The sequence below is a fragment of the Anas acuta genome, chromosome 3, assembly GCF_963932015.1.
Source record: "Anas acuta chromosome 3, bAnaAcu1.1, whole genome shotgun sequence".
NCBI classification, from domain to species: domain Eukaryota; kingdom Metazoa; phylum Chordata; class Aves; order Anseriformes; family Anatidae; genus Anas; species Anas acuta.
The window spans coordinates 32,109,731-32,134,908 of NC_088981.1; the positions used below are offsets into that span (position 1 = coordinate 32,109,731).

Genomic DNA, 25,178 nt, shown 5'->3' on the forward strand with positions numbered 1-25,178 from the left:
ATACAGAAGTTTTCATGCAGAACACGACAACTGTGGGTGTCACGTTTCTCTCCTAATCTGTGCACATTTTCACAAACCTCGAAAAAACTTAAATAATCTTACAAACAAGCTATGCCGCTGTTTAAGTTTAGCTGAACGTGGCCAGTAGGTTCTGAATATATCAAACAGGGAGAGTCAGCAAGACCAGACTGCATAGATCTATTTTCCCTAGGAAATCAGGCTAGCAAGAGCAGTACAATGGGGGCTGGATAGTTTCTTTCTGCTCCTTTATGTTAAGTGGTGTGTTTCTTTTCAATCATATGTAGGACTAAGATGTTGGTATTATCCCATTATTGGGATTTGTAGATATGCTTTTACATATCATCATCCAATAAACTGTAAGGTCTATTTATTTAGGCAGTCTGAACACTCTGTTATTAGTCCAAGTTTCTGGCAGGATCTTTTCCTGGAGGTTAAATGGCATCTTTCCAAATTGCACCTTGGCAGGGATTTTGGCTGTGTTTAAACCCATGAGGTTTCCCTCTTTTTGTATTCCTAAGTCATTATGCAACAATAAAATTTTTATGATACCTAATGTCTTTGAATTTTACGGAAATTATTTTCATAGTCTGATGGTACCATAGTTTATAATGTCTTTGAGATTTTGCTCCTTCATACTACATTACTTACCAACAAAGCCAAGGCTTTATGTTGTGACAACAGGTACTCTACATGCTGAGTGTGGAACTTTCCTATGATATGACAGTGTGTGTTATGATATCAGTCTTTACTGTAAGTAATAGCAGAGATTACAGTAACTGCTACATTTTTTTTCAGCTTGTTTGCAAAAGTTAGAATAATGCAGTAGTATCTAAAACCAGCTGAGGTAAGAAAGGCTAAAGTTTTGATTTGTAGCAGTTATATAGCAAATTCTAGAAATACTTCTAGGTAACAGAGGCAATAAGGAATTACATTTTCGGTTCTATGGTTCCAAGGCCAGTTGTTTAAATTAGCTGCACTTTCTCTTTCCCCAAGAGCAACTGTGCAAGTCTGAAGCAGTTAAATGATTCTTTGTTTGGAGTTTAAGTCTGAACATACTTACGAACATTTAAAATTACCTATTTGTGACTGCCATAAAACAGAAATGTACTATACACTACACTAATAAATATGAAGCTTCCCTGCTATTAGGCCTATGCACTTGAATGCAGAGACAGAACAAGGGGGTTGGAATGCCTGCACACTCAGTCATTAAAGTAAACAGGGGACACATTCAACACTCAGTTCATTTGTCAACCTGACAGCAGCTGGAAGATTTCTGCATACAAAATATAGGAGCATCTGGCTATCAAGAATATTTAAGACCTTACCTATTGATCTCTTTCATCTGCTTAAATGAATTCAAGATGTTAACATGCCTAAAAAATGGTGATTAAAGATTCCATGCATATAAACCTCAAATCCCAATAACCAGTAAGAAGATGATACAAATACTGCTGAACAGAACCAGCATCAGAGATCCCAAGTAACTGATTGAAAACCCAGAAAGACCAGAAACTTGACTGTCAGGGGATGAGGGGTGGGAATTGTGTACATTTTATGAATTTGTTAAGAAGGACTAGAAGGGTAAAATCACTGTAAGAAAAGATAAGGAAGTAGAAAAAGATGGGGAATTTTGTTCATGATTCTATTCAATGCTTAAAAATGAAAAGATGAAGGCAATATTATTTATTACCATAAGCTAGGTATAGCTGCTTTAACTGGGACCTACAGGTTCTGCAAAACTCTGACTTTGCATGCCAAATCTCTATAGCAGATTCATAAAAGAAGTTAGAAACTGAAGGGCTTCACAAATATGCAAATAAATCAGTAAAGTTCTCTTTACATTTTATTTTTTTAGAGTATATGCACTAAAATAAATAGAAATATATAATTATACGGCTGCATCTGGAACACTGTCCAGTTTTGGGCTAAGAGATAAAGAAAGATCAACAAACTGGAGAGTTCACCTGAACACTAAGGCACATGTTGGACAAGGAGAGGCTGAGGGCACTATGGTTGTTAAGCCTGTAAAAGCAATGTAGTAGCAGTCTCTTCTGATAACTAAAAAAGCATTACAGAAAATATGGAACCAGATTCTTCTCTGAGGTTCACAACTAAGGAACAAGAGGCAACATTCACATGATTCCCTTCAAGCTTAGATTTGTCCACAGATATATTTCATCTTCCTCAAGAAGTTTTAAAATTCACTACATCACAGAATTTGTTCCAACAATTTCAAGCTACAAAGAAGAAACTATCAGAAGAAGGACATAGCTTTAAAGAGCTAATTGGGGAAAAAAGTATGCATTTTTCTTACATTAGGAAAGCAAGGAATGTTATCTGACTTTATTGACACATGGTGCTATGGAAAAAAAAAAAAAAAAAAAAACATTTCTTCTGATGAGAGAAGTTAAAGTTTACTTTATAGTCTTCACAGGTAAGTAACAGCTTAAGCTAGAAACAATTGGGGAGGGGAAAATCACCCGAGTACAGGTGATTTCTCATGCACAATAATTTGTGTAAAACTGGAAGTTTGATGTAAGTACATTTTCATCTAGGTCAATTTTCAATTGTTGAGTCATTCTTATAAATGTGTCTTTTGAGATCATCCAGATCAGTTTCCAAGACCATGCAGAGAAACATAAATACATGCTGCTTCTGAAGGTTTCTATAAATCAACCTATATTGCCACACTAAGTAGGCGTCTTATATAAGATACAAGCCTTATCTTACTTTTATTTACTCATTTTTACGAGAACAAGATGAAAATCAAGTCCCCAACACCTACTTCCATTCTTTCATAAGGAATTTAACTACAGCAAGGATGCTATCTTTATCCTATACCTCTCTGCCATTTTCAGTATTAACAATGAAATTTTATGGCTTGAAAATGAGATGTAAATAGAAATTGCTATTATTCTATGTCCGGAACAAAGAGTGACATTAAAGGAGAATCTGTTCACACTAGAAGCCAGACTAAATTAAGTCTTGACCTATAGCACACTGTGATGCTATCAGAATCTGGCTCTGTGCCAGTAAGTCTCAATGTCATCTCTGTAATCTACATTGAGCTATTAATAAAATTAACTTGTCTATAGAAAAGAAGGAAGCAACGCACAATTGTTAAAAACCATTCTAAGTTTACAGAAAAGTAATAAAGCAATATTTCAGTAGATGAAAAACCTAATGCAGTTAAGACTGAATGATACATAACTTCAAAATACACCAATAAAAAAGCAGAAGCAATTTCCAATCAAAGCTGTAATTCTACCTAGTCTTTCTAAGGTCATTCAAATGTCATCCTTACAGTGTGACTTATGATTCATTTTGGGGCTCTGCCTGGAAGCAGAGTGGAGAATGAGATAATGGGTGAAAAGAAGAGACAGAGAAGGGAGAAGATAAAAAAAGAGCTTATCTTTTTGTTGGCTGTGGTGGTTTGTTGTTTCTTTTTGCTTGTTTTTGAGAAGCATTTGACTAAATGCGTAGAATCTTTTGCCTGAAATAGTTTGCATAAAACATATAAAGTATGGCAGAGCGGAACTGCAAGTGGAATACAGACAATTTTAGAAAACACACATGCTTATTATCAGATGACAACCATCTCTGGAGAGATCTTATCTCCATTTTCCTGACTACACCTTCAACAGAGTAGACCAGCAAAGCTCTGTACTCATGAAAGTTTATACCTGGTTTCATAGCCACTAAATGTGAATGTAACCATCAACTACCCATCAAGGTGATTCAGGTTCAGGGAAAAACTCAAGAACAGACAAAATTACAAGGAGAAAGCTTCATAGGGAAGGTCAGGACACTTAGTCCAAGTTCCTACCCTCAGAAGACAACAAAAGTCTGAATGTGTATAGTGAACATTCTGTGCATCCTCTATAGCAACTTATATATATGAGGAAACAACCAGAACTCCCCTAAGGCTTCTCTTTTTTGACTAAATACCATCCTAACTATCTTTCCTCATAAGCTAGTAGATAAAGAAAAGAGTGAAAATTGAAAAAGAAACAAGAGGCAAGCAGAGAATTGCTGATTAATGGAAAAAAAATATAGCTAAGAAATTTAAGTGAAATTTTTTGGCTTCATAACTCTTTAGCCACTGTCAGAATACAAAAAAAAGCAGCAACACCAAAAAAAAACAAACACCCCACAACCTGTCCTGAAGGCTCAAGAAATCTTGTCTCTGAGCATTCAGAGACCTTGTGATACCATGTTTATTTACTTTTATAGAGAAAATTTTTTGATTTCTGTAATTAAATGATACATATCAAAACGTAAAGTGTAAATGTGTAAATGCATTTTCACTCCTCCAAAAAGCTCTTGCTGAAAGAAAGAATTTGTAAATGGATTCTATGAAGGATTATCTGACAACACGGTAAAGAAAAAAATAACTAAATAAACAAACTAATAAAAAAATAAACTTTGTAATGGTTTTACAAAGTTTAACTGCGCTAGAGGTTGAAATGGGAGCATCCCACAAAGGAACAATGAACTGGCCCTCTGCCTCAGACTTACTGACAGCTGCAGAGGAAAACTTGCATCAAATAACCTGAGCTTCAATTTCCTGGATAAGAAAAGGCAAGGCACGGGTTCATAAAGTTGAAAAAAAGAAATCTGGACAAGAAGATCTGAAAATTATTATCAGGACACAAATAGCAGCAGAGACCCAAAAGCTATTCCCTGAAAGTTCTAAGAAAGGATGTTTTATTCAGGAGAGCACTATAACTATGCCTCTTTGGCCTCATCTCTTCTAATCTTGTGCAGGCTTTTCAATTTTAGAAGCAAATCCTGTAGGACTTTTGCCAGAAAAAAAGAGTCATGTGTTCTTAGCTTGAGTGTGCTGACAAGAATTTGGTGGTAATACTAAAATACACCTGAAAAGCCCTTGTGAAAAATGCAAAGAGTGACAAGTCCAATGATTTAGTGGAAGGACAGATCACCTACTGTGTCACCGAGGTTATAGAGCCTCGGTTATAGAACATGCACTGAGGGGTGGGATGGATCTTAATTTCTGGAAAAAGAATATTTGGTTTGTCACCCCCCGCCTCACACACAGCATAGATTTGAAAATCTGCCCTGAAAACAATGTCTCATCTACGGCCAGAGAGACTAGAAGAACATGTGGTTAGTGAAGCATCTACTTTCTGGGTGCCATTCCTGGTTCATTCACTCTAGAACTGATCAGTGGTGGGGGAGAAGCCCAGGATATGTTCTGTTTCATCCCAGGCAGGCTGGTTTTGAGTTGGGTGAATATAGAGAATTCATGGCATTTGTTCACCATCTTATTTTAGAAAGGCCTTTCTTTCAGTGGCTGTTCATCTGCTTGTTTTAGAAGACTGAAAGCTTTTACTCTGAAAGGTTTAGGCGTTATATATGTAAAGAAAAGTTGCACACAAACTGCAAATCTGAAACTGGTACACATGCTGTCCTCCTGTGCATTGACACAGGACAGACTTCAGTTATATCCAAGCACCTAGAGACACTACATAGGATTTTATATTCCTTTTCCATTTCAGGTAATAATTACTTGCTTCTAATACAGAAGTAAATGACCTACTGCACCTGAAAAACAGCGTTTGTCTTATGGAAGAGGGCAATCTCAATGCTACAGATCTCCTAAAACAAAAACTTCAGTAGGAGAAAACAAAAACGTGTAAACCAAAATTGCTAACAGGGAGAGAGAGGCAGCAATTCTTTCTCAGCAGGGATGTCAATATGCAATGAGAATGAGTCATTATGATGCAGTTCTGTGATTCAGACAATTCAAAGCCACTCTGGGATGTCAGGCCACCAACATATTTTTGCACTGTGTGAATCCATGCTAAGGCAAAAAGTATTCTCCCAGCTCTTAATAGACTCCCACATCTCTAACGACTTTCTGATAAGCTTTTTTTTTCCCAAAAAAATTGTTACATCAACTGTAAATCTAATTCAGGCAGCTTTTGAGCGTTAGTAAAATGACCATATTTGTTTCGGGCCACTCTTTATTAGTAAAGGTAGAGGTACTACTTACACAATAAAACCTCTGGCAATTCTGGCAAAAATCCTAAAAACAAGATGCAAAACTTGATAAGGACCAAAAAAAAAAAAAAAAAAAGGAAAAAAAAAAAAAAAAACATGAATGAATGTTATGAATGAAAAAATGATTAAAGTGATTAAAGATAAAAAGCTGAAAAAAGAGACTGTCTTCCTCTAGAATTCAACATAATCCTAAAGCAACTGCTCTCTCAAGTGAACAGGTTGAGGACAGCATGAATACTTTCCCTACTCTCACGTTCATAATATGGTCACAGTGACGTGTACACTATTTTGAGGCAGAGTACAAATTAACATGTAGACATGGAAAAATTCTACATGTATTTCCTCATCTACTCTTATTAACAATGGCTACAATCAACCTTTGAACAGAATGGGCATATAAGAAATTAATAGATTTCAGGTTTCCACCAAGATTTAAAAAGAGATTTCTCATCACATGCTCTTGTAGCCCACCCTCTCATCATAAACCTACTAGCATGTTCCCTAACTACAACAGTAGAAAGAATTTTCCACAGTAACAAAGGTAAGGCATAATCTTGCTGAAAAAAAAGTTGGAAAACCTACAGGAACTTATTTTCATCTTAATAGCCACAGGAAAACTGGAAGGGTATTGGAATATAATAGATATCCATTCACTTTGCTACAGGATCTGAGAGGTTACACGTGAGTTATACATGCCAAATGAAGTCAAATCTTGATCTTATTGATACCAAGAATTTTGGTAACAGCTCAGTGCAGAATTTAACCTGTGAAAAGTAGATGACTTTGAATGACACCAGCAGATTTCCTGATATTTGTGGAGTCTTATTTATCAACAACAGTGCAGAAGGAATGAAAAATGTTTTGAGTGCATCACAGGTGCTGGTACTACACAGAAGATTTGTGAGATTTGAAAATTTTGTGATACTTCGGTCACTGTTGGGGACTGTAAAGTAATGAATGGGTCAGTTTCCTCCAACTCCTTGGAAGCCTGTTCAGAAAATGTCTGAGCTGTCAGAATTTCTCCTTCAGGCAGCCAGAAGACCTTAGCAGAAGCAGTCATGAAGGACAGGGAAATGAGTCATCCTACTTCCCTGTTGATGACCACATCAATCCTTCGCTATGTCATATTATAAACATAGAGTAAATATTGATGGGCACTTTGAATCAGATTTTCAAAGGGAATGGATACCTTGTTTTTGTTCCCTGCAGGAGAGAGGGCAAACTAATCCTCACAGAGGCTGGTAATTTCAAAGATTTAGGGAGAAAGTAATTGGGGAGAATATGAAAATCAATTTTAGTGCAGATTTTACATTCCTAGAGGCCAGCCAGACCTACAGGTGTTTTAGCTATGAAAACTCTGTCCACCTCCCTCCACTACAATATAGTCATTTATTTTGCTAAAACCTTCTTTGCAACTTCTAACATTTGCAGTCAGCTTTTTCTGCCTCAGGGAAACAGTTTGCGTGTAATATTCAGGAATTTACTCTGAAGAATACAGTTTGAACATTTAACTGATGTCTTTTGGGGGACACTAAGCTTCCCAGAAGTCTGGAGTGTGTTTCTGATGCTGTAACCTCAAATATGGTGATCCACAAAGAATAACTGGTTACTAGGATGTAGCTCAACTGAACTAAAGAAAAGCTGACAGAATTCCTCAATACAAGCCTTGCAGATCCTCTTCTCTCACCAGATACATCAAACATTCTCTTAACAATCACAGAAGTTTGGTTACACAATCTTACAAGTTTTCATCCTTCTGTATCAACAAGTGTGTTTTCTCCTTGGTAATGGCAACTCCCTCCTCATAAATCATCCCCCAAACAAGCAAATCAACTGTTGTTCAAAAATGGCATAAAACACAATTGCATGTTTCTTCACCAACACCAAAGACCTGGCACATGAAATTGAGGATGAATTCAAAATTCACATAACAGCAGTTTTTATAAACAGTAGCTCTTTGTTTAAAAATATCGTAATAAATGTCTATGCTGATAATAACAATTTTAAACTTACCGAAACTTTTTTTACAGGTGGTCTTGTTGAGAGATCATGCAGCATTTTGCAGTCCACAGTTAAGTTCATCTGTTTCAAAATGCCTTAGAGAAAAAAAACCTGCAACAGAAGATAAATACTGTATCAACACAGCAGCACAGATACCTTGCAAGGTGACTTTAAATGTGCTAGTTGGGATTCCACAGAGAGCACAACGCTTCATACAGACAGTTCTACCGTCTTTGAAAAAAAGTTAAAGCCAAAAGTTGTTCTCTGAAAACACTTTTATCAGAAGGTTTGATTATCTACTTCTTGCTTGGAAATTATAAGCAGCAATACACCAAAATCTTGAATCTGCAGTTCACAGTATTGCAAAATACTCCCTTCAGAGCCAACTGACCAACGTGACATTTAAATGCAAACAAAACCTGTTGACTATTCTTTGAGAGAAGAATATATATATATGTACTTCAAATCCTTCAGGGAAACAAGGTTAAGCAGCATACTTGAGTAAGTCTGTTGCAAATGCTACACAATTAACAGTGGATTTCACATGAATGGTGACTATCTGTCCACTGTCAGTCAGGAGTGCACTAATTCCTGCTGGTGGTATTCCTGCCTATGTACCTGCTATAATTTCTGGATGTCTCCAGAAACTGAATTGTGTGGGAGAAAAACAACAAAACACATCTCAGGAACTGGCAGAGACGAGAAAAACACCAAGATATACGTAATTTTTATCAAATAATTTTATTTATCAACTATTTATTCCCAGGAAAAAAAAAAAAAACAAAAAACAAAAAACAAACAAACAGCCTTCCCTGACAATTATGAGAAATGTATTTTTCACTTGTTTACTAATTTTTCGTTGTATTTGACAGACATTCTGAATCCCCTGCCAGAAAAAGGGGTGGATGTGGAAAGGAGTGCTATTCAACATTTTAATTAGACCTCACTTAAGAATTCATCCACTCAGTTTTGGAAAATCTATGTATATTTAATGCAGATCTATTATGTGGAAGGGAAAGGAATGTGTAATACTACAAGTTAAATTTAAACACAAAGAACCTAATTCCTATTAATTTTTTTATACAAATCACAACAAAATTTACAGAAAAAAACTACCCACCAAATCAGCAAGGTTAGCAGGAGTTAATTTATTTCCTAAACTTACCCTCAAAAACATTTAAGTCAATTCTAGAACAAAGCTGTGGTATGACACACCACAGAAAACTGAACATATGACCTATAACCTATGACCTATATGACATATAACCTCATTTTGACTAATGGGTTCTGTTGTGTCAGTAAAACCTCATGTGTTATATATAGCTCAGCTGTCAAATGGAAATCAGTGTGCTTAGAATATTATTATGTTGCTACACAAAGAGAAAGCAAGTAACATCATTTTGATTTCCCAGTATTTTAGATTTTAATGGTGAATTTCATGAAATGAACTTCATGAATGTCTTGAACACGCTATATGGAAAACAATTTGTTTGCTGTGCTTTAAGAAGTTCTGTAAGCTGCTGCTTCCAGGACAATTATTTATCTTTTGTTCACAGCCCTAGAACTTGCAGCGAGTGAATGGCTATCTATGTCTGTATTAACTATATAAACTTATACCACCTTTTCTTGTCAAAACTGACATAGAGTGGATTGTTTCAAGTCAGAAAATAAGTTGAAAAGCAACACATTTTTATTTAACTGTGTTTTGCTTTTACAAGCCTGTTTAAATTTGAAATTAAAGCCTGTATATTAAGGCCCCACCAAGCAATAACGTATCACAGGCATTTGAATTAAAAAAGCTGCAGTAAGTCTTCCTCAAATTTTAACTTATAAGTTAGATATGAAAACAGGATGATAAGATGTTTGTAAGACCTCAAATTAAGCTTGGCAAGTACTCTACTTCATTATACTATGAGCTGCACTGAGTAGCAAAATGAATTTCAACCTTTGCAGTGAAGACATCCTCAGAAGCCATCTTCCTGCACCAAGGATTTACTCCTGGCTGTGTTAGCTCTCTGACTTCCTCACACCAAGGTTTGTTAACCATTCTGAGTGAACATTTCCATCATTTCACTCCATTTTGAATGCCCGTGAAGGTATGGCCTCTCTCCTCGTTCTCCTCTTCCTCCTTGTCTGTATGCAAAGAGCTCAGAGGTGATGGCCAATATTATGTTCCCTCAGGATCTGAACAGGTGCTGAAGTAACTACAGGTCCAGGCAGGACAGGAGGCAATATGGCACCTCACACCCTTCCCAGCCGCCCAAATGTAAGGCTCCGAGCCCACTCTAGACAGGCATACCTGGGCAACCCCTGCCTGCCCACGCGTGGCGTCCAGTGCTCCCTCACAGCTGCATGACCCCCGAGACGCCCGCTTTTCTCCCCGGGGCAGCTGACAAACAACCTGGGGCTCACACGCCCTAAGTCCCTCACAAACACAGCCCAGGGCGAGAACCGAGCTCGGGCGGGAGCCCCTCGCCTCAACAACGAGGCCACCGGGGGGGAGTTTTAGGTTAGGTGTTAGGAAGAACTTCTTTACCGAAAGGGCTGTTAGACATTGGAACAGGCTGCCCAGGGAAGTGGTGGAGTCACCATCCCTGGAGGTCTTTAAAAGACGTTTAGATGTAGAGCTTAGGGATATGGTTTAGTGGGGACTGTTAGTGTTAGGTTAGAGGTTGGACTCGATGATCTTGAGGTCTCTTCCAACCTAGAAATTCTGTGATTCTGTGACCGCGGTCGCTAACGGCGACGGCTCCACCCCCTCGCTACTGCTACTGCTGCTACTACTGCTAGTACCGCTACTGCTACTAGTGCTACTGTTACTAGTGCCACTGCCGCGCCTGCGCTGCGCCGCCCCCTCCCGGCGTGCTCGACGGGGCCGTGATGGCGGCTCCCTGCCGCCGCTGCCCGCACATGGGCTGAGAGGGGGGCACGGGCCGAGGGGAGGGCGGCGGGACCATGCTGGCCCTCGAGCGCGCCCTGCTGAGGGGCTTCCTCAGCGCCGCCGAGTCCTTGGAGTGGAAGCAGGGCGATGTCTCGGCGGCAGGTGAGCGGGGCGGAGGTGAGGGGAGGTGAGGGGGGAGCGGTGCCCGCCTTGCCGTGGGGGTCCCGGACGCAGCTCCTGGGGTCCCCTGAGGCGGGCACCGGGCTGGGCTGTGGGGGCACTGCTGCTGTGGGGGCACTGCTGCTGCCGGGGGCACCGCCGCTCCTCAGGCATCGCCCCGGGGCTGTTCCCGGCTTCCTCAGGACCGGAGCGAGTGAGGCACCTGCCTGCCGCGTGTGGCAGCGGCGAGAAGCTCCCTGCTGTAGCACAGCGAAAAAAATGTGGAGATAAAGAGTCCTTTATCTGTACCTCGAGCATATGCTGAATTTTGGAAAAGAGCTGATCCACTCAGCTCTATTTCCTCACGTTAATTCTTATTTACCTGTAATTCTTGTATTGTCTGAAAATGTCAGGTGGTGTGACTGACATCTGGCAGGTCTTTCATAGCTTCTCACTGAATGGTGTTCACTTGTGGGTTTATTTTATTTTATTTTATTTTATTTTATTTTATTTTATTTTATTTTATTTTATTTTATTTTTTAAGTAGTGTGCTGTGGTAAGATGTGGAGAGTGGTACTGAAGAAAGCTGTCTTGCCGTAGAGGTAGAAAATGGTGGGGGTTGTGATGGTTTTTACTCATCGCTTCAGTGGGCCCTGAAAGTAAAAGTTAAAGACTGTGACCTTGAATTTGTATGGTGTCTTATAACAAAATAAATGGAGAACCAAGAGCAGATTTTGTGTGCTTACAGTTACGTTGCACTGTTACTAGAAAGAAAAACCTCGGTATTCTTCATTAGTGTCCTCAGGGCCAAGGGTTATTCTACAAAATACAGTGCCACCTGTCCGGACGGCTGTAACATATAAATAAGTCGTCACTTTGTGGAAGAAATTCTCCCCCAGAGCACTGATGGGAGAAAGTTTCACATTATTTATGTTTTCTGTGAGGATGTGACGTCAGTAAGGCCCCAGAACCATTCCTAATCTTTTGTATGTGCCTTTGCAGGTACAGCTTGAAATGTTTTACGATCATTTACCACAAAAAAAAAAAGACTTCTTATATCAGGTGGCTGGTCATTGTTGCAAAGAACAAAAGTAAATTGTGCTCAGCAGCCTGGTCCGTAGAGATTAGGAGCGAATGCGTGTCCATCACCATCTCTACCAAATCATCCGTCGCTGCTACTGAAGTTGATTTCTGTGCTCAGTCTTCAGTCGTGTCCCAGACTGAGAGCACTTGGTTTTGCTGGGCATTGGTGTTTGGTTAGCTTCCGTGTGCAGCTGGAGCTGGTGTGGATGTATACCTGTGCTAGCACTAAATAGGCTAGCTTAGGCCCTAATATTAGGGTAGCTATGGTAACACTGAGTGCACAGGAGCTGCAGTCCACGGCTGGAATCACAGGTTAATATGGCATGTATCCTATGCAGACCTCTGCATTTCCTCACCTGCATTACCAGCATCTGCATTAGCTAGTTGACAACTAGTTAGTATGTCTGCATGAGCTGCAGTGTAGACAGGTACCAATTTCTCTAAGAACAGAAGGTGTTAACGTGCTGAAACTGTTCTAGCAGAAAGCTGCTGGATTGGTCTCAATGTAGAATGCTTGATGAAAGAAGGGAAGATACCTTCTGTGAACAAAGCCTGGGTCAAGAATACTTCATGAGTTTGAAGCTTCTTAGGAATTAAATGTATAGCACTTTGTGAATTCTGTTTGCCTTGAAAGGATTGGGCAGAGAAACATTCATGGATTCATATCCACCTCAGTAGTTAATCTGAAGAACGAAGACAGGAAGATAATACGACTTTATCTTCAGAAAAGTACTGTCCATTCTTTTGAATATTCTAAGCATTTAAAGTGAGGGCTGTGTATTTCATGGTTATACATGGGTATTCATGGAACTCTGCAAATATTGAACCATTGTTATTTGCTGCAGTTTCCCTGAAAGAATCCTTAAGTCTTTGAAATTGTCTCTCCCACATGATTTTACCATCACACACTAAAAAAAAAACAAAAAGGTTTTGGAGGAAGAAAACCCTCCTATGATAATTGTCAGTGTATGTATTTGAAAGGCTATCCATATATTTCCTCTGAAATTCCTGTGCAACTCTTATGCTTTACATTCATCTGGCAGTTTGTATTTCATTGTAATGTTAATACAAGTTCTGTAAAATTCATTTTGGATTAAGGTGACCCCTGCTACTGCTGTTCTTCAGTTTCAGTGCAACTGCAGTTTTTGGCAACTTAAATGATGATTCATTACTCGAAAGGGGAGAGGTATATATTTTGGTTGGAATAGCTCTTGTAGGATGAAATTCTTTCAAATTTAACACTGATTTATTTTCCTTTTTTTTTTTTTATTTCCAGAAAGTGGATCACTGTTGCAGTTGATTTTTGATGGGAAATATGAAGCAATATTTTCAAATTCAGCTGTCCGGAATGTTTTCAGTGCATCTTCCGTGTCAGAGGAGAACATTGAAAGTTACCTGGAGAAACAGATCCTGACATACCTGGACTGTTCCGCAGAGGTTGATAACGTGGAAAGGTGGAAATCATTATTTATTATATGGAAGATTAATAGAGGCAATGTTTGATTTTCCAAAAGGCATTATTTGTTTTGTAGTACGTGTCACAGGGCTTCCAAAGTTCTTGATCTGAGAGAAAAATACAAAATTAATTTCTCAAGTTGTTCCTCCCACTTTCCTGGGGCATCTATTCATTATCATTGTTTCTTTCACTGGATAGTGTTGTGATATGAAGGGTTGTTGAAAACAGTGGCCTTATTTATGGTGACTACCTCTGAAGCTGCTGGTATAAAGAAACCAAGAAATGTGAATTCATGTTGCCCTGTGTCTTGAAACAGTTTGTTAACAGTTTTCTCTGCAACATTGTGTTACATTAATGTGAATACTTGAAGTACCATTTAAAGTTACTGTAAAAGTAATGTCCATATTTCTGAGTCTGATTCATAGTAAGGTTGTTTTAATATAAACTGAGTAATTTATTCATGGCTGGTATTAATGGATTAGTTATTTTCTTTGTAAGACTCATGAAGATGGATTTTAGCCTGCTCATTATTTACTTGGAAAATTATAAACATTGAAGTCAGACTCATTAACAGCAAGAATTAGCATATGGAGTATAGTTAGAATGAATCTCTTGCATTATGGGTAGTAGAAGCAGAAAATTAGGTACATATATAATTTAAACATGAGCATGGGAACAGGTTTTAGCAAAGGGTAAGAGAACTTAAAAGTATAAAGGAAATAAGAGGAAGGTAATGTATTGCCAAGAAGCGTGGCTGAGTACAAATGGGTATGTTTTAGTATGAGGCATGAAAATGAGTTTTTGCTAAAATGCCAGAGAGAAACAAGTAGTTGGCACCTCTAAATTACCTAGACTTGTTAGCAACGCTGATCGTGGCTTGTCAAAAGATTATCTGATATCTCATCTGAGATATATTATCTGATATCTCATGCGCTACTGTTTTCTGATTTGGAATGTATAGAGATTGTTTCTGCGCATTTTGTCTCTAGGTATTTTTTTCCTGTTTTTATTTATTTATTTGTTCTGCTGTTGCTGTGAAATCCTAACTGGAGTTTAGATGGTGACATAGTCCAGAGAAAGTTCTCAATATTGTTAACTTCTGCCTTGGAATATTTTATTCTGAATTATGCATCAATTAAAGAGAGATCTGGTGGGGGTTGAAACATCCTGAAAACTGTTAGCCCAATCTTAATCTTAACTGTTGATTGAAGTTTGTTCCTGTTCACAAATGAAATAGCAGTTACGAACTGTCCCACTGCTTGAAGAAAATCATATTCTATATCATGCATTCAGTAAGACTTTATATAGACATACGTATCCTGTCACAGTGATGTTTTCTTTTCATACTCCTACTGTGAGTTTTTATTAGCCTATATTCCATTTACAGAAACTTGTTGCTTTTCTACTGCAGACAGCAAAACGATTCGTTCCTCAGGTGCTTGTGTTCCAGTACTTTGGTCGTAACAGATTTCCTTGTCCGCTCTTCAACTGTAGGCATTGTTAGAAGCCCCCTTGCCTAAAGATATGGAGGCAGAACTACAATATTTAACCTTTCAGAAGTAGACAATTTTCTGCCCAAAGTTATGTGCTGGGTTTTTGTTCAGAATTAAAAGGTGTACTTTTCAAAATGTGTCAGTGTATGCCAGAAATGTTTTCTGCTTGTAGCAGCCAAGTGGATTTTTTAGGCTCCCCTAGTAATATGTTACAAGAAGCTTTGAATGATAATAGTGTTGAAGAAAGTAAGTTGTTACTTTCTGTTGATGGAAGATTATCTGCCTTTTTGTATAAGCTTTTCTATTTTAGGTAGACACTGCTTTTAGCACTTAAATCTGTGTGGTGTTTGCCGATCTCCAAAGACTTCTCAAGGTAAAATCCATTACATAGTTATTTTTTCAACCTGCAGGCCCTGTACTACTTTTCCTAATTTCTTTTGGAAAGAATGCAACTTTTGCACATGACCTTTAAATGCCTGTGGTGAAAATGTGTGTTGTTGTTTTATTTACTTTTTTCCTATTGAAGGAAAACATTCCTTCTTTTCCTTTATAGGATTTTAATAGAAAAAATTCCTATTTTTCCTATAAAAGAAGCACAGCAACTTCTAAGTTCTAGCTCAGAAAAATCATTAAGACGCTGGCTTTCCTCTGACTTCTAGTAGACTTCTTACTAGTGGGGTCTTAGTTCAAATATATGCTTTTTTGCTGAACTGAGAACTGCAATTTTAGAAATTAAAAAACTGTGAGTTGAATTCAGTCAGGATCAGAAAGTTGGATAATGCTAACCTTATTCTTTTAACACAATATAAACACAGTACAAAGTATGGTTTTATAATAGTGTTAAAAGAACTCTTAGGGAGTTCTTTTTGTGAAGCTAAAAGGGAGCAGCCTGAAGGCAAAACAGCTCAGACTTTGTAGCTAGATTATAATTTCTTTGGACATAGCCTGTCAACTTCTCTACTTCCAAATCCATGGTTCTATAAGGAAAATACTTAACAGTATTTCAAAACTTGCTGCAACTTTTTCTACCACTTTAACTGCTTCTGTCCTTCCCCTGCCAGACATGTTTTGGTATGGCACTTTTAACCTCCATAGATTAAAAGTGAAGCGTCCAAGTATATTTTGCAATAAACCTACAAAATAGGTGTTTCTTTTTTTCTGCTACAGCTACTCAATTCAAAGGCTATCACTTATCTTCTACAGGAAACATAGCTTCATACCTGTATTTGAAGTCAGCAGAATTGTGGAGGAAGAAGTTATAGTGTATAAATGCTAAAGAAGTGGAAGGGAGCATCTCTGGTGTTGTCATGACTTCTATTTGAAGGAGGTGTATTTTTGTCTGAGGTAGTTTCCTTCTAGAGACCAGGAGGAAATACTGTGCAGGACACAACAAAAATAGTATTTCAGGAGAGATTCAAAAGAGCTTGAAAGTCTATTAAAACGTTTGATTCTAAAACCTAAAGGAACAAGGAAATGATCGTGAACACTTGTTTTAATTGTCCGTGTATTTGCTGCTACTACCTTATTCAAGATAGTAATGAATGTCAGACTTCCCAAAACAAGTCCTTGCAATAAAGCTTGGTTTGATTTCCCAACACATATTTCTGATACTTCAGGACACTTACAGTTTAACTAGTGTGCTACGCATGTTAAAAAATAAAAGTGAAGAAATTCTTGCTGTTTCTGCAACTTGCTTTGATGTATTTAAATTGAAAAAATAACTCTTAAACATCTCTTATTTTGTTTCAACTTCTCTTCTATAATTTGTCTTCACATTTAAAAAAAAAAAAAAGCAATCTATAACCTAGTTGTATCTAAAGCATAGTCTTACTATTGGTATTTATTTGAAAAATGTAGTGTTATATGCAAATCCATTACTTTTTTTTCAAGTATCAATGCTCTGTCATTTCTGAGTTTGAGAAAATATAAGTAAAGCAATATGAATATTACAGTGGAATGTATATAAGCATCTGGTTTTATATCATGGATCACAAACCTACTTGAGTTGGTGTAAAGTGTTTAAAAAAAAATACATGGAGAAAGTATGAGTGAGATGAATGGCTCTCTATACCTAAGGAAATTAGAAGAAAGAAATGAACCTATATATAGGTCACCGTAATAAGCGGAACACTGGCAGCAGTGCCTCTCTTGCTTTTCAGGCAGCACAGAAGAGCAGTTTTAAGGCAGCACTTGGGAGGTAAGCACTTGCAGTTCTGCATTCTAAGCATGAAGGGCAGTCAGAGATGGAATGGAAAAAAAAATCTTGGAAGAAATTAAGTGATAGGTGAGGGACACTAGCCTTATTTGCAGGGATTAGAGTTTAGAAGTAGTATTCTGTTTCAGGGGACTGCAGGTTGGTCAATAGTCGGAAACTGAAGACAGCAACAAGAAAAAAACAACTGATGATGACAAATAAGACAGTGGAAAGAGAATCACAGCCAAAGTAAGGGAATTGCATATAATTTGCAGAGCCCTTCTGCATGGTTACAAAAGCATTTAGACATCAAGCGACTTTGCCTACCATAGAAAGATTTCAATAAAGTTCTTAAATACGTATTTTGGTTGTAGGTATTATAAAAATAGAGTAAATGATAAAATAATGAAAATGAGTCTTTGAAAGACTGAAGAGTTGTTGAGCTGCAACGTCGCAATTGATTATTCTGTATGTTATCTTTCCTTTTAGAAGCTTAGAAGCATAATTTACAACAGAACAAGTAGTGTATGTGTGATTGTTTTGTGCCTAATGTTAATAATTTAGTGTCACTGCTTTGTTTTTGAGTTGATTGGAAGCTTAGTGGTAACCTGAGATTACCACCAAATAGTATTTGGATGTGTGATAGTTCCCAGCTGAATAATGACAACTATAAAATCTAATTGACAAGAGCTCTTTATACCAGTCCTTTTTCTCTAATACTCCTGAAGGCTCTTGTGTTTCTTTTTCTTTTTTTTTTTTTGGATTCATTCACTCTACACCATTGTTATGCATCTTCTGACACGTTCTTGCCCACCAGCTGTTTCTGTGTGGCTTTTTTTATTGGACTTTGTTTTTTGGAGTTGTATAATGCTTTATCCCTTTGTTTCCATTTGGAGGACTCTTGCAGCGTTAAGTCCATGTTTCACAGCAAAAGGATGACAAGGTTTTTTCCACTGAGCTCCTTAAAATACCAGTTCTTATGTTATACAGTTAGAACATTATCTACTGTAGGTAGGAGGCATGTTATTATATGTGGTATGTAATAGGGCCTGTGTTGGCATATGACCGATTATAACCCAGTTAGATTGCAAATCCTAAAAGAATCCTAAAACAAACCAAAAAATTGTGTAAGTTTCCTAAAAGTCTACACCTGTTAAATCAGCCATTAAATTCTGAGGGATTTTGCCCTGCTTTCTGCAGGCCACATAGGTTATTACCGTAGGTACATAAAGAAATAGTATCATAAGGGTATTAGATAAGTAAAATCTTGTAAATATAAAAATTTTGTATGCAGTTCCAGGAAGGCAACAAAGTCTTGTAATTCCATCTTTAAATAAAGTACTGTTTTTGCAATGAAAAAGCATGATTGAGTGAGATAGCATTTGCTGCCGAATTATCCGAACCAGCTCTGAGGTGATACTTCTGAACTTTATGATGATTGTTTGATTGTTTTGTTCTCACAGGGAGTGAAATTAAGCAGCTGTGTAAAAGCAACAATAAATATACTGTTTTGTAGTGTATGCTAATGCAGCAACTTTTCTTTGAAAACGTTGAGGTTTAGATATAAGAAAATGCAACTGTCTGGTTGGCAAACAGCGAAAATCTTCATCTGACGCTAATCTTCCACTTGTATCTAATAGGCACAGCCTTAAATTGTAAAACACATGATTTAACTCAGTTTCCAAAATATTTGTAATTTGTTACAACCATCATATTTCCAAACCTTTCAGTTTCCCATGAGCATTTTTGAATTCTATGCTAATTATATTTTCCTGCTGAGAGGGGTGGATTTTTAAGGCTGGATGTTTTGAACTGGTGTGGAAATCAATCAGATCTTGTAGTCCTAATTAAAAGAATGATCTATTACTAATTGTTTTCCTTATCTATATTGCAGGCAGAGGCTGATGTTTCTACTTGGTGTGGGCAGTTTGCAGCTCTTCGTTCAAAGCAATTGGACTGGGCCTCCTGTTCACTTACAGCTGCAGGACTTTTTGCCATCTGCATTGTTGCAGAAATTCAGTGAGGTATGCTTGAGTTATAATAAGCTGTCCTTTTACAGTCACTTCTATTAGTGAATAACCCACTTATCCAGAGAATACATATCTGTGAGGTCCAGGGTTAGAATTAATTTCCTTGAGTGTGAACAGGCTGCTGTTGCAAGCATCATCAACTGTGTAAGTTTTTGAAGCACTATCCTAAAAGTAGCTAATGTTTGTCTACTTCAACTTAATAGATTTCCTTCTGGAAATGTTGGTTTTGAATATGGAAGATACTTATTGTGCAGCAGCATCTGCTTGAAAGATGTTTGCTGTCAATAAGCTGTTTATTTTGGAATGTGTTCTTAGTTGGACCAGAGAAAGATACTTATAAATGACTTAGAAATTTTCCTTGGAGCAAGGTAGAAGATGGATAACTTGAATATAGCAGACTATCTGGTAGGTGCTAAGAGGACAGCAGATTTGTATGCTAGTATCCTGCTAAGCTCATGGGTGATGCCAACTGAATTGTGGAATTGGTAGTTCCCATGAGCTGTAAATTGTGGAATAAGGGGAAGTTTGACAAGTAGATAAGAAACTTCATGTAACATTAATGTAACAGATGTTACATTATTGTGGTGTGTTTTTGCAGGAATAACGTAACTCCTGAAGACCTGCCATTGTTCGTAGTTTCATTTGCAAGGTTGTGTTTCTAAATTACTTAGTTCAGATACTGTATCTATCCCCTTTTTAAAATATAGATGGTTATCAGTGTGGTATATTTTAGAGATGGCATGGTGTGTATATGTATAGGCTTATTTTTTTGCTTGGTTTTTGAGATCAGAAATTAAATTGCTGTCAGACTATAAGGAGTTTAGACCTATAAAACATAAAGTTCATAACTCCTATCAATCATCCCATTTATTGTCTATATTAATGGATGAATGAGATGCTAATTATCTGTTGAATAAGGGAATGTGTGTCTCCTGTTTAGTTTGTCTTATGGCTGTGAATGCAATGCATTGACAGATGTTTGCATATGCAGAAGTGGTATTCCAGAATCTAAATCAGCAAGAGATGATAAAGGAAAACAGACATGAGCGTTGTTGATTTCAAATGAGTACTGCATCAGACCTTGTTAGCTGAAAGGTTTAACTAGTTCTGCATTCAGGCAAAAGAAGTTTAGTTTTATGTATACTATTGCTATTGGTAACACCTGAGAAGTTTTTTCCAAGAGCACTAAACAGTTGTGCTAAAATATCTATCCAGTTTTCTTTTGTTAAACATCTTAATTCAAAAGCTGTCATATGCTTTGAATTATTTTTATGTAGATACTTTTATGTTCAAGGATTCTTAGTATATAAACACTCCATAAAAACAAACATCTCAATAAACTGATATTTTTCTGCTTCTTTTAATCCAGCTTTTCTTTCTCGCATGCACAGATACTCAAAAAAAAAAAAAAAAGTGGGTTAAAAATACAGCTCTCATTTTCTCCATTTCTAATGTAATCATCCATATTCTATCATCAATACTGGTATAAATTCTTTTTTAATAAGCTTTCAATTTTTCAGACTGAAATGATCTTTTTCCCATGTCAAGGTTAAAAACAAATAAATAATGATGTCATGCTTCTCTTAGCCTGCTCTAAGTAATATCACTAACCTTCAGCCGTCCAATGTCTCATTTATTTCAGGAATATTTGCAAAACTTACTCTTATTTTAAGAACACTTTATTGGATTAGTCTTAACTTTATGCCTTTCAGGCTATGTAACTGCTGCAACTTCTGTCCCTTGCAAGTTTCTCCTTCAGGTTAGTGGCATAGTTTCATTTCTGCCCTCGGATAACTGCTGAATGCATCATTAATTTTACTTTCTTATGAGTGCATTAAGACTGCATAAGAATATAATTAATTTCAGTGAAGAGCAAATCTGATATTTGAAATATTCAAGGCACATCTGGACACCTACCTGGGCAGCCTGCTCTAAGGAACCTGTTTTGGCAGGGAGGTTGGACCCGATGATCTTTCGAGGTCCCTTCCAACCCCTACAATTCTGTGATTCTGTGAAATCATAAAATAGCCTGATTTAGATGAGTTGCTAGTTGGTGCCTCTTGGATGTCTTCCACGAAAAATATTCATGAGTATGTGTACTTTATTTCCCATCCTCCAAATTAATTCCAGCCTTACTTTTCCGTAAGTTATGGTTAAATTCATGTACTCCATTAGGGTTCCATTTTACGTCCTGCAGAACTGTTTTGTGCTTTTATTTTAAGAGTCCATGCCTAAAAAAGTTCAGTAATTTCTAAACAGAAAAGCAGCTAGTGTTTTAGTTCTTAGGTGACTGAGTTTTCTAAAATTCCTTCAGGACTTTATCGTTCAATTAAATAGTCTTGCTGAGTTTTTTTATTGTAAGTGACTTATGTTAAAGCAAGATTAAAAACAAACAAAAAAGCCTGTATTTAAATTAAATGGATTATCAGATCTGTCTTCAAACTCGCTGGGATTAGGCTAAAACATTTTTATTTTACAGTAAGTGGGACAGGTTCCTCGTGTTTTGAAGTACTGTCACTGTCTCTGTGCAGGTAAGGGAATGAAAGGTGCAGAACAATTTAGGTTGCAGTGTGTTTTATCCTGCCTTAAGTTTGAGAGTTACAGAGTACTGTTTGTTGTCTAATTTCATATTCACAAGTAGGATATATTAGTAACAGCTAGAAACTCCATCTGGAAGATGATCCCAATACACTAATGCACAATACTTGTAAATAACTGGTAGGAGTCCTCCAAATACATTTATCAACAGCTCCTGCTGGCCTTTTTGTAACTTCCAGCTTGGTTCCAAGTAATGAGTTTTGAAATGCATTTGAGTAACTCTTTCTCCTGATGTTTGTATTAGTGCTTCTTTCATGCGTGATACGATCCTTTTGCTGGAAGATTGAGCTATCACCAGGCTTCTGTTGATACCAATAGCCACGTTCATAATTCATATGAAAAATACCGATGTGCTGTGTAGCACTGCTGTCTCAAATCCAGTATGATCCCTTATCCTTGTAAACTTTGTTAACTGAAACTGTTCGGAGTTCTTTGTGATCCAGACCTGTATTCTTGGCTTCCATTAGCATGAACTGGCCATAAAGATGAGAGCTGAGCCTTAGGTTAACTCTGTGTGAATACCAGTGACCAGCATGATGAAGACTATGAAGATTCTGACAAACCTTTTCCTTTTGTGGGGTATATAAGGAGGGATGGTAAAAGCTAAACGTGGAGGCAGTCTCGTTAGCAGAGGGAGTCTGTTGGAGTAGCCTACAGGCTTGCCATACGTTCCCTTGCTATGTATATGTAAAAGAAATAATTCTCAATGCTGCCATTGGAAAATTCTTCCTTCTTTAACAACTCAGCAAAGTCAGACCTTACAGGGAATACAAGCAAGAACATTCCTAACTAAGTACTCCAAGTGTAGTGCGCTCAGGGAAGACTTACTTGTGCTAGCTTACCTTTATCATCTTCAGTCTGCAGCTCAGCTCTGCGTTGTTTACATGTTGCTCATTTGGTTAATGAAACTGGAGACAGCCTGCACCATAGTCTCATTATCTCCTTTGCAGAAAGTTGGAGAGAAGCAGATGCAAGCAAAAACAAATTTTCTATCCCCAAAAGATGTCTGGAGCCAAGGATGAATTCTCTTCTAAAGGACCAAATCTTCCACTAGTAACCTGAGCACATCTTCTATCTCCCATTATTCTGGAAGATGTATAACTTTAGCTTTGCCAGTTGACAAGCTGTCTTAGTACTATTTAAAATCTGAGAAGCCCAGTATATTACACTTAGTACCTGCATACAGGTTCCTTATTTGATTTTCGTTATTTGTTTGCTTTTTTTCCCTCCTCTGTTTTTTATTAATCCATCCCATGCCATTTACTGCACTCTTGCCATTTACTGACTTTTTCTACCTTTGCGTATCTCTGTGCTTACCTTTTAAGCTTTAGGTGAAGCATCCCCAAGACTGAGAAAGGGATGAAGAAAGATGAGAAGGGCCAGTTCAGAGTGAGCAGGCCCTGAAACAAAAATAAAGTGTACCAAATGCTCATTTTGCCTCTAATCATTACCATGAGCAAGAAAAGAATGTGAAGCCCATAAACTAAATTTCTTATACTCTGTATTCTCACAGCCGTTGAGCTGGAATGGCAGCTGGTAACAGTTGTCCTGGGAAGTACTTTCTAATACTGTGAAAGCCAAGAGTGCTGTCCAGCATGAAGCTGATGTAGGGCTTTAGTAGTAGCTACTTAACGGTAAATGTTAACTTACTTTTGTACATGTACTTTTTTTTTGTAAGTACATGTACTTTTTTAAGTACGTGTACTTTTGTACATTATCTGTACTTTGGACAGATTGAAGCATACGTGTTTAGAGTGAATTCAGCTTCATTTGTCTGCATTTAGCCCAGAGGTGGTCAAAGGAAACCACATGCAGATTCAACAAAATCTGGATTATTATCCCAGATATTTCTGAGCGTATGTTCACAAACTCTAGTATGTTTCTGTACTTAGATATACACACATTGAGGAATAAAATAATCATAGGTTTTGAGTGGAAGTCTGGTGAAAAATGGAAAGATTCACAATCTAACCCAGGTTTATTAGGTATGGAACTTTGTGTTAGCAAATTTTTGTTATGTCCATTTTGAGATATGGGATTTTTTTTTTAGATGCATGAGATAAATATGGAAAATGTCTAATTTAAGTGCTTAGACACTAGAAGATGAGTTCTAAATTTCTGTTTTCTCTTAGCCAATGTTTTAAGGATTTTTGTGGATTTCAGTCCAGACTTTTATGCCCTTGAAGCTGTAAAAACTTGAAAGTCTACCTCTTTCATATGAAGCTGTTCCCTACCTTAAAGACTAGCTTAGGATAGTAAATTGTGTTGATAGATATCTGCAATGATAATGCAGTCTTAGAGCACAAGTTAAAAGAATGAATGTTGATTTAGGCTTTCTTAGTAAAGAGAATGTTTGCTTCCTTGTATGGTATTTGCTTTATGCAAAAGAACACAGATTTGTTAAGATAGAAGATATCAATTCTTTGGCTCTGAGACTTGTTGGCGTATTTACTAGGCGGTGACATCTCTCTCCCTCTTCCCTCCCTCATTATATTCCTATTAATGTTACGTTAGCTGGACTGAGCTCTCCAGTGAAAGGCTTTGAAATGAGAATGTGAGATTAATTGGTTGCTGCGGTGCTTAACTGAGGGTAGATTACTATAGCATATCAAATGTGTTTTAGAAAATGGTTCTATAACAAAGCTGATAACTTCTTTGCTTTCCCATTAATTGTTTCAGTGTTGTTTATTGAAAAGTGAACACAAAAAGGATGATAGGGAAACAAGTTTAAGTTAAACTGAAAACTGTATGAAGTCTTCTGTTATATCTCTCATGTTTTCAAAATGAATCTTTAGAAGCACAGAGTCATAACTTTTCAAAATCAGAGTAGTTAGAGATGTTGGTAAGGCTGTTCCTTGATGGATCTCATGTCTTTCTACATGGCCATTTTTTCTTTACAACAGTGTGAGAAACCACTTGGAAATAAACTTTGTTTTCAATGGTAGGATTGATAATTGCAGTGATGGCAGGTAAGAATTACATTTTGGGTGAATAATGTAAAGTTCCTTAATCATTGCCTACTAAGTAGGAGTATTTTCAATGTTAATACATGATAAATAATGGACAAACCTAAGGAAATCAGGAAAAAAGTCTGAAAATTGCCATAAAGAGAAGCAGGAATCTTTTAAAAGTGGACTAGGGAAATACTGTGGTTTAATAACTTTTGTCTTTAAAGTAACCTGTTGGTAAAGGTGTTGAAAAAAGTTCCAGAGAACTTAGTAATTACATTACTGGT

The 25,178-nt window shown here is 37.3% G+C and overlaps 1 protein-coding gene across 2 annotated transcripts in view; it reads left to right on the plus strand.

Moving 5' to 3' along the window:
• Positions 1 to 10,891: 10,891 nt before the first annotated feature.
• The window catches only part of TTC27 (tetratricopeptide repeat domain 27), a 113,151-nt gene continuing 98,864 nt past the window's right edge, over positions 10,892 to 25,178 (plus strand). For both annotated transcript variants that reach the window (XM_068676467.1, XM_068676468.1), the window contains exons 1-3: positions 10,892 to 11,092; positions 13,449 to 13,626; positions 19,210 to 19,339. In XM_068676467.1, coding sequence (XP_068532568.1) covers positions 11,005 to 11,092; positions 13,449 to 13,626; positions 19,210 to 19,339 — 396 coding nt within the window. In that variant the 5' untranslated portion in view covers positions 10,892 to 11,004. The remainder of the gene's footprint in view (positions 11,093 to 13,448; positions 13,627 to 19,209; positions 19,340 to 25,178) is intronic.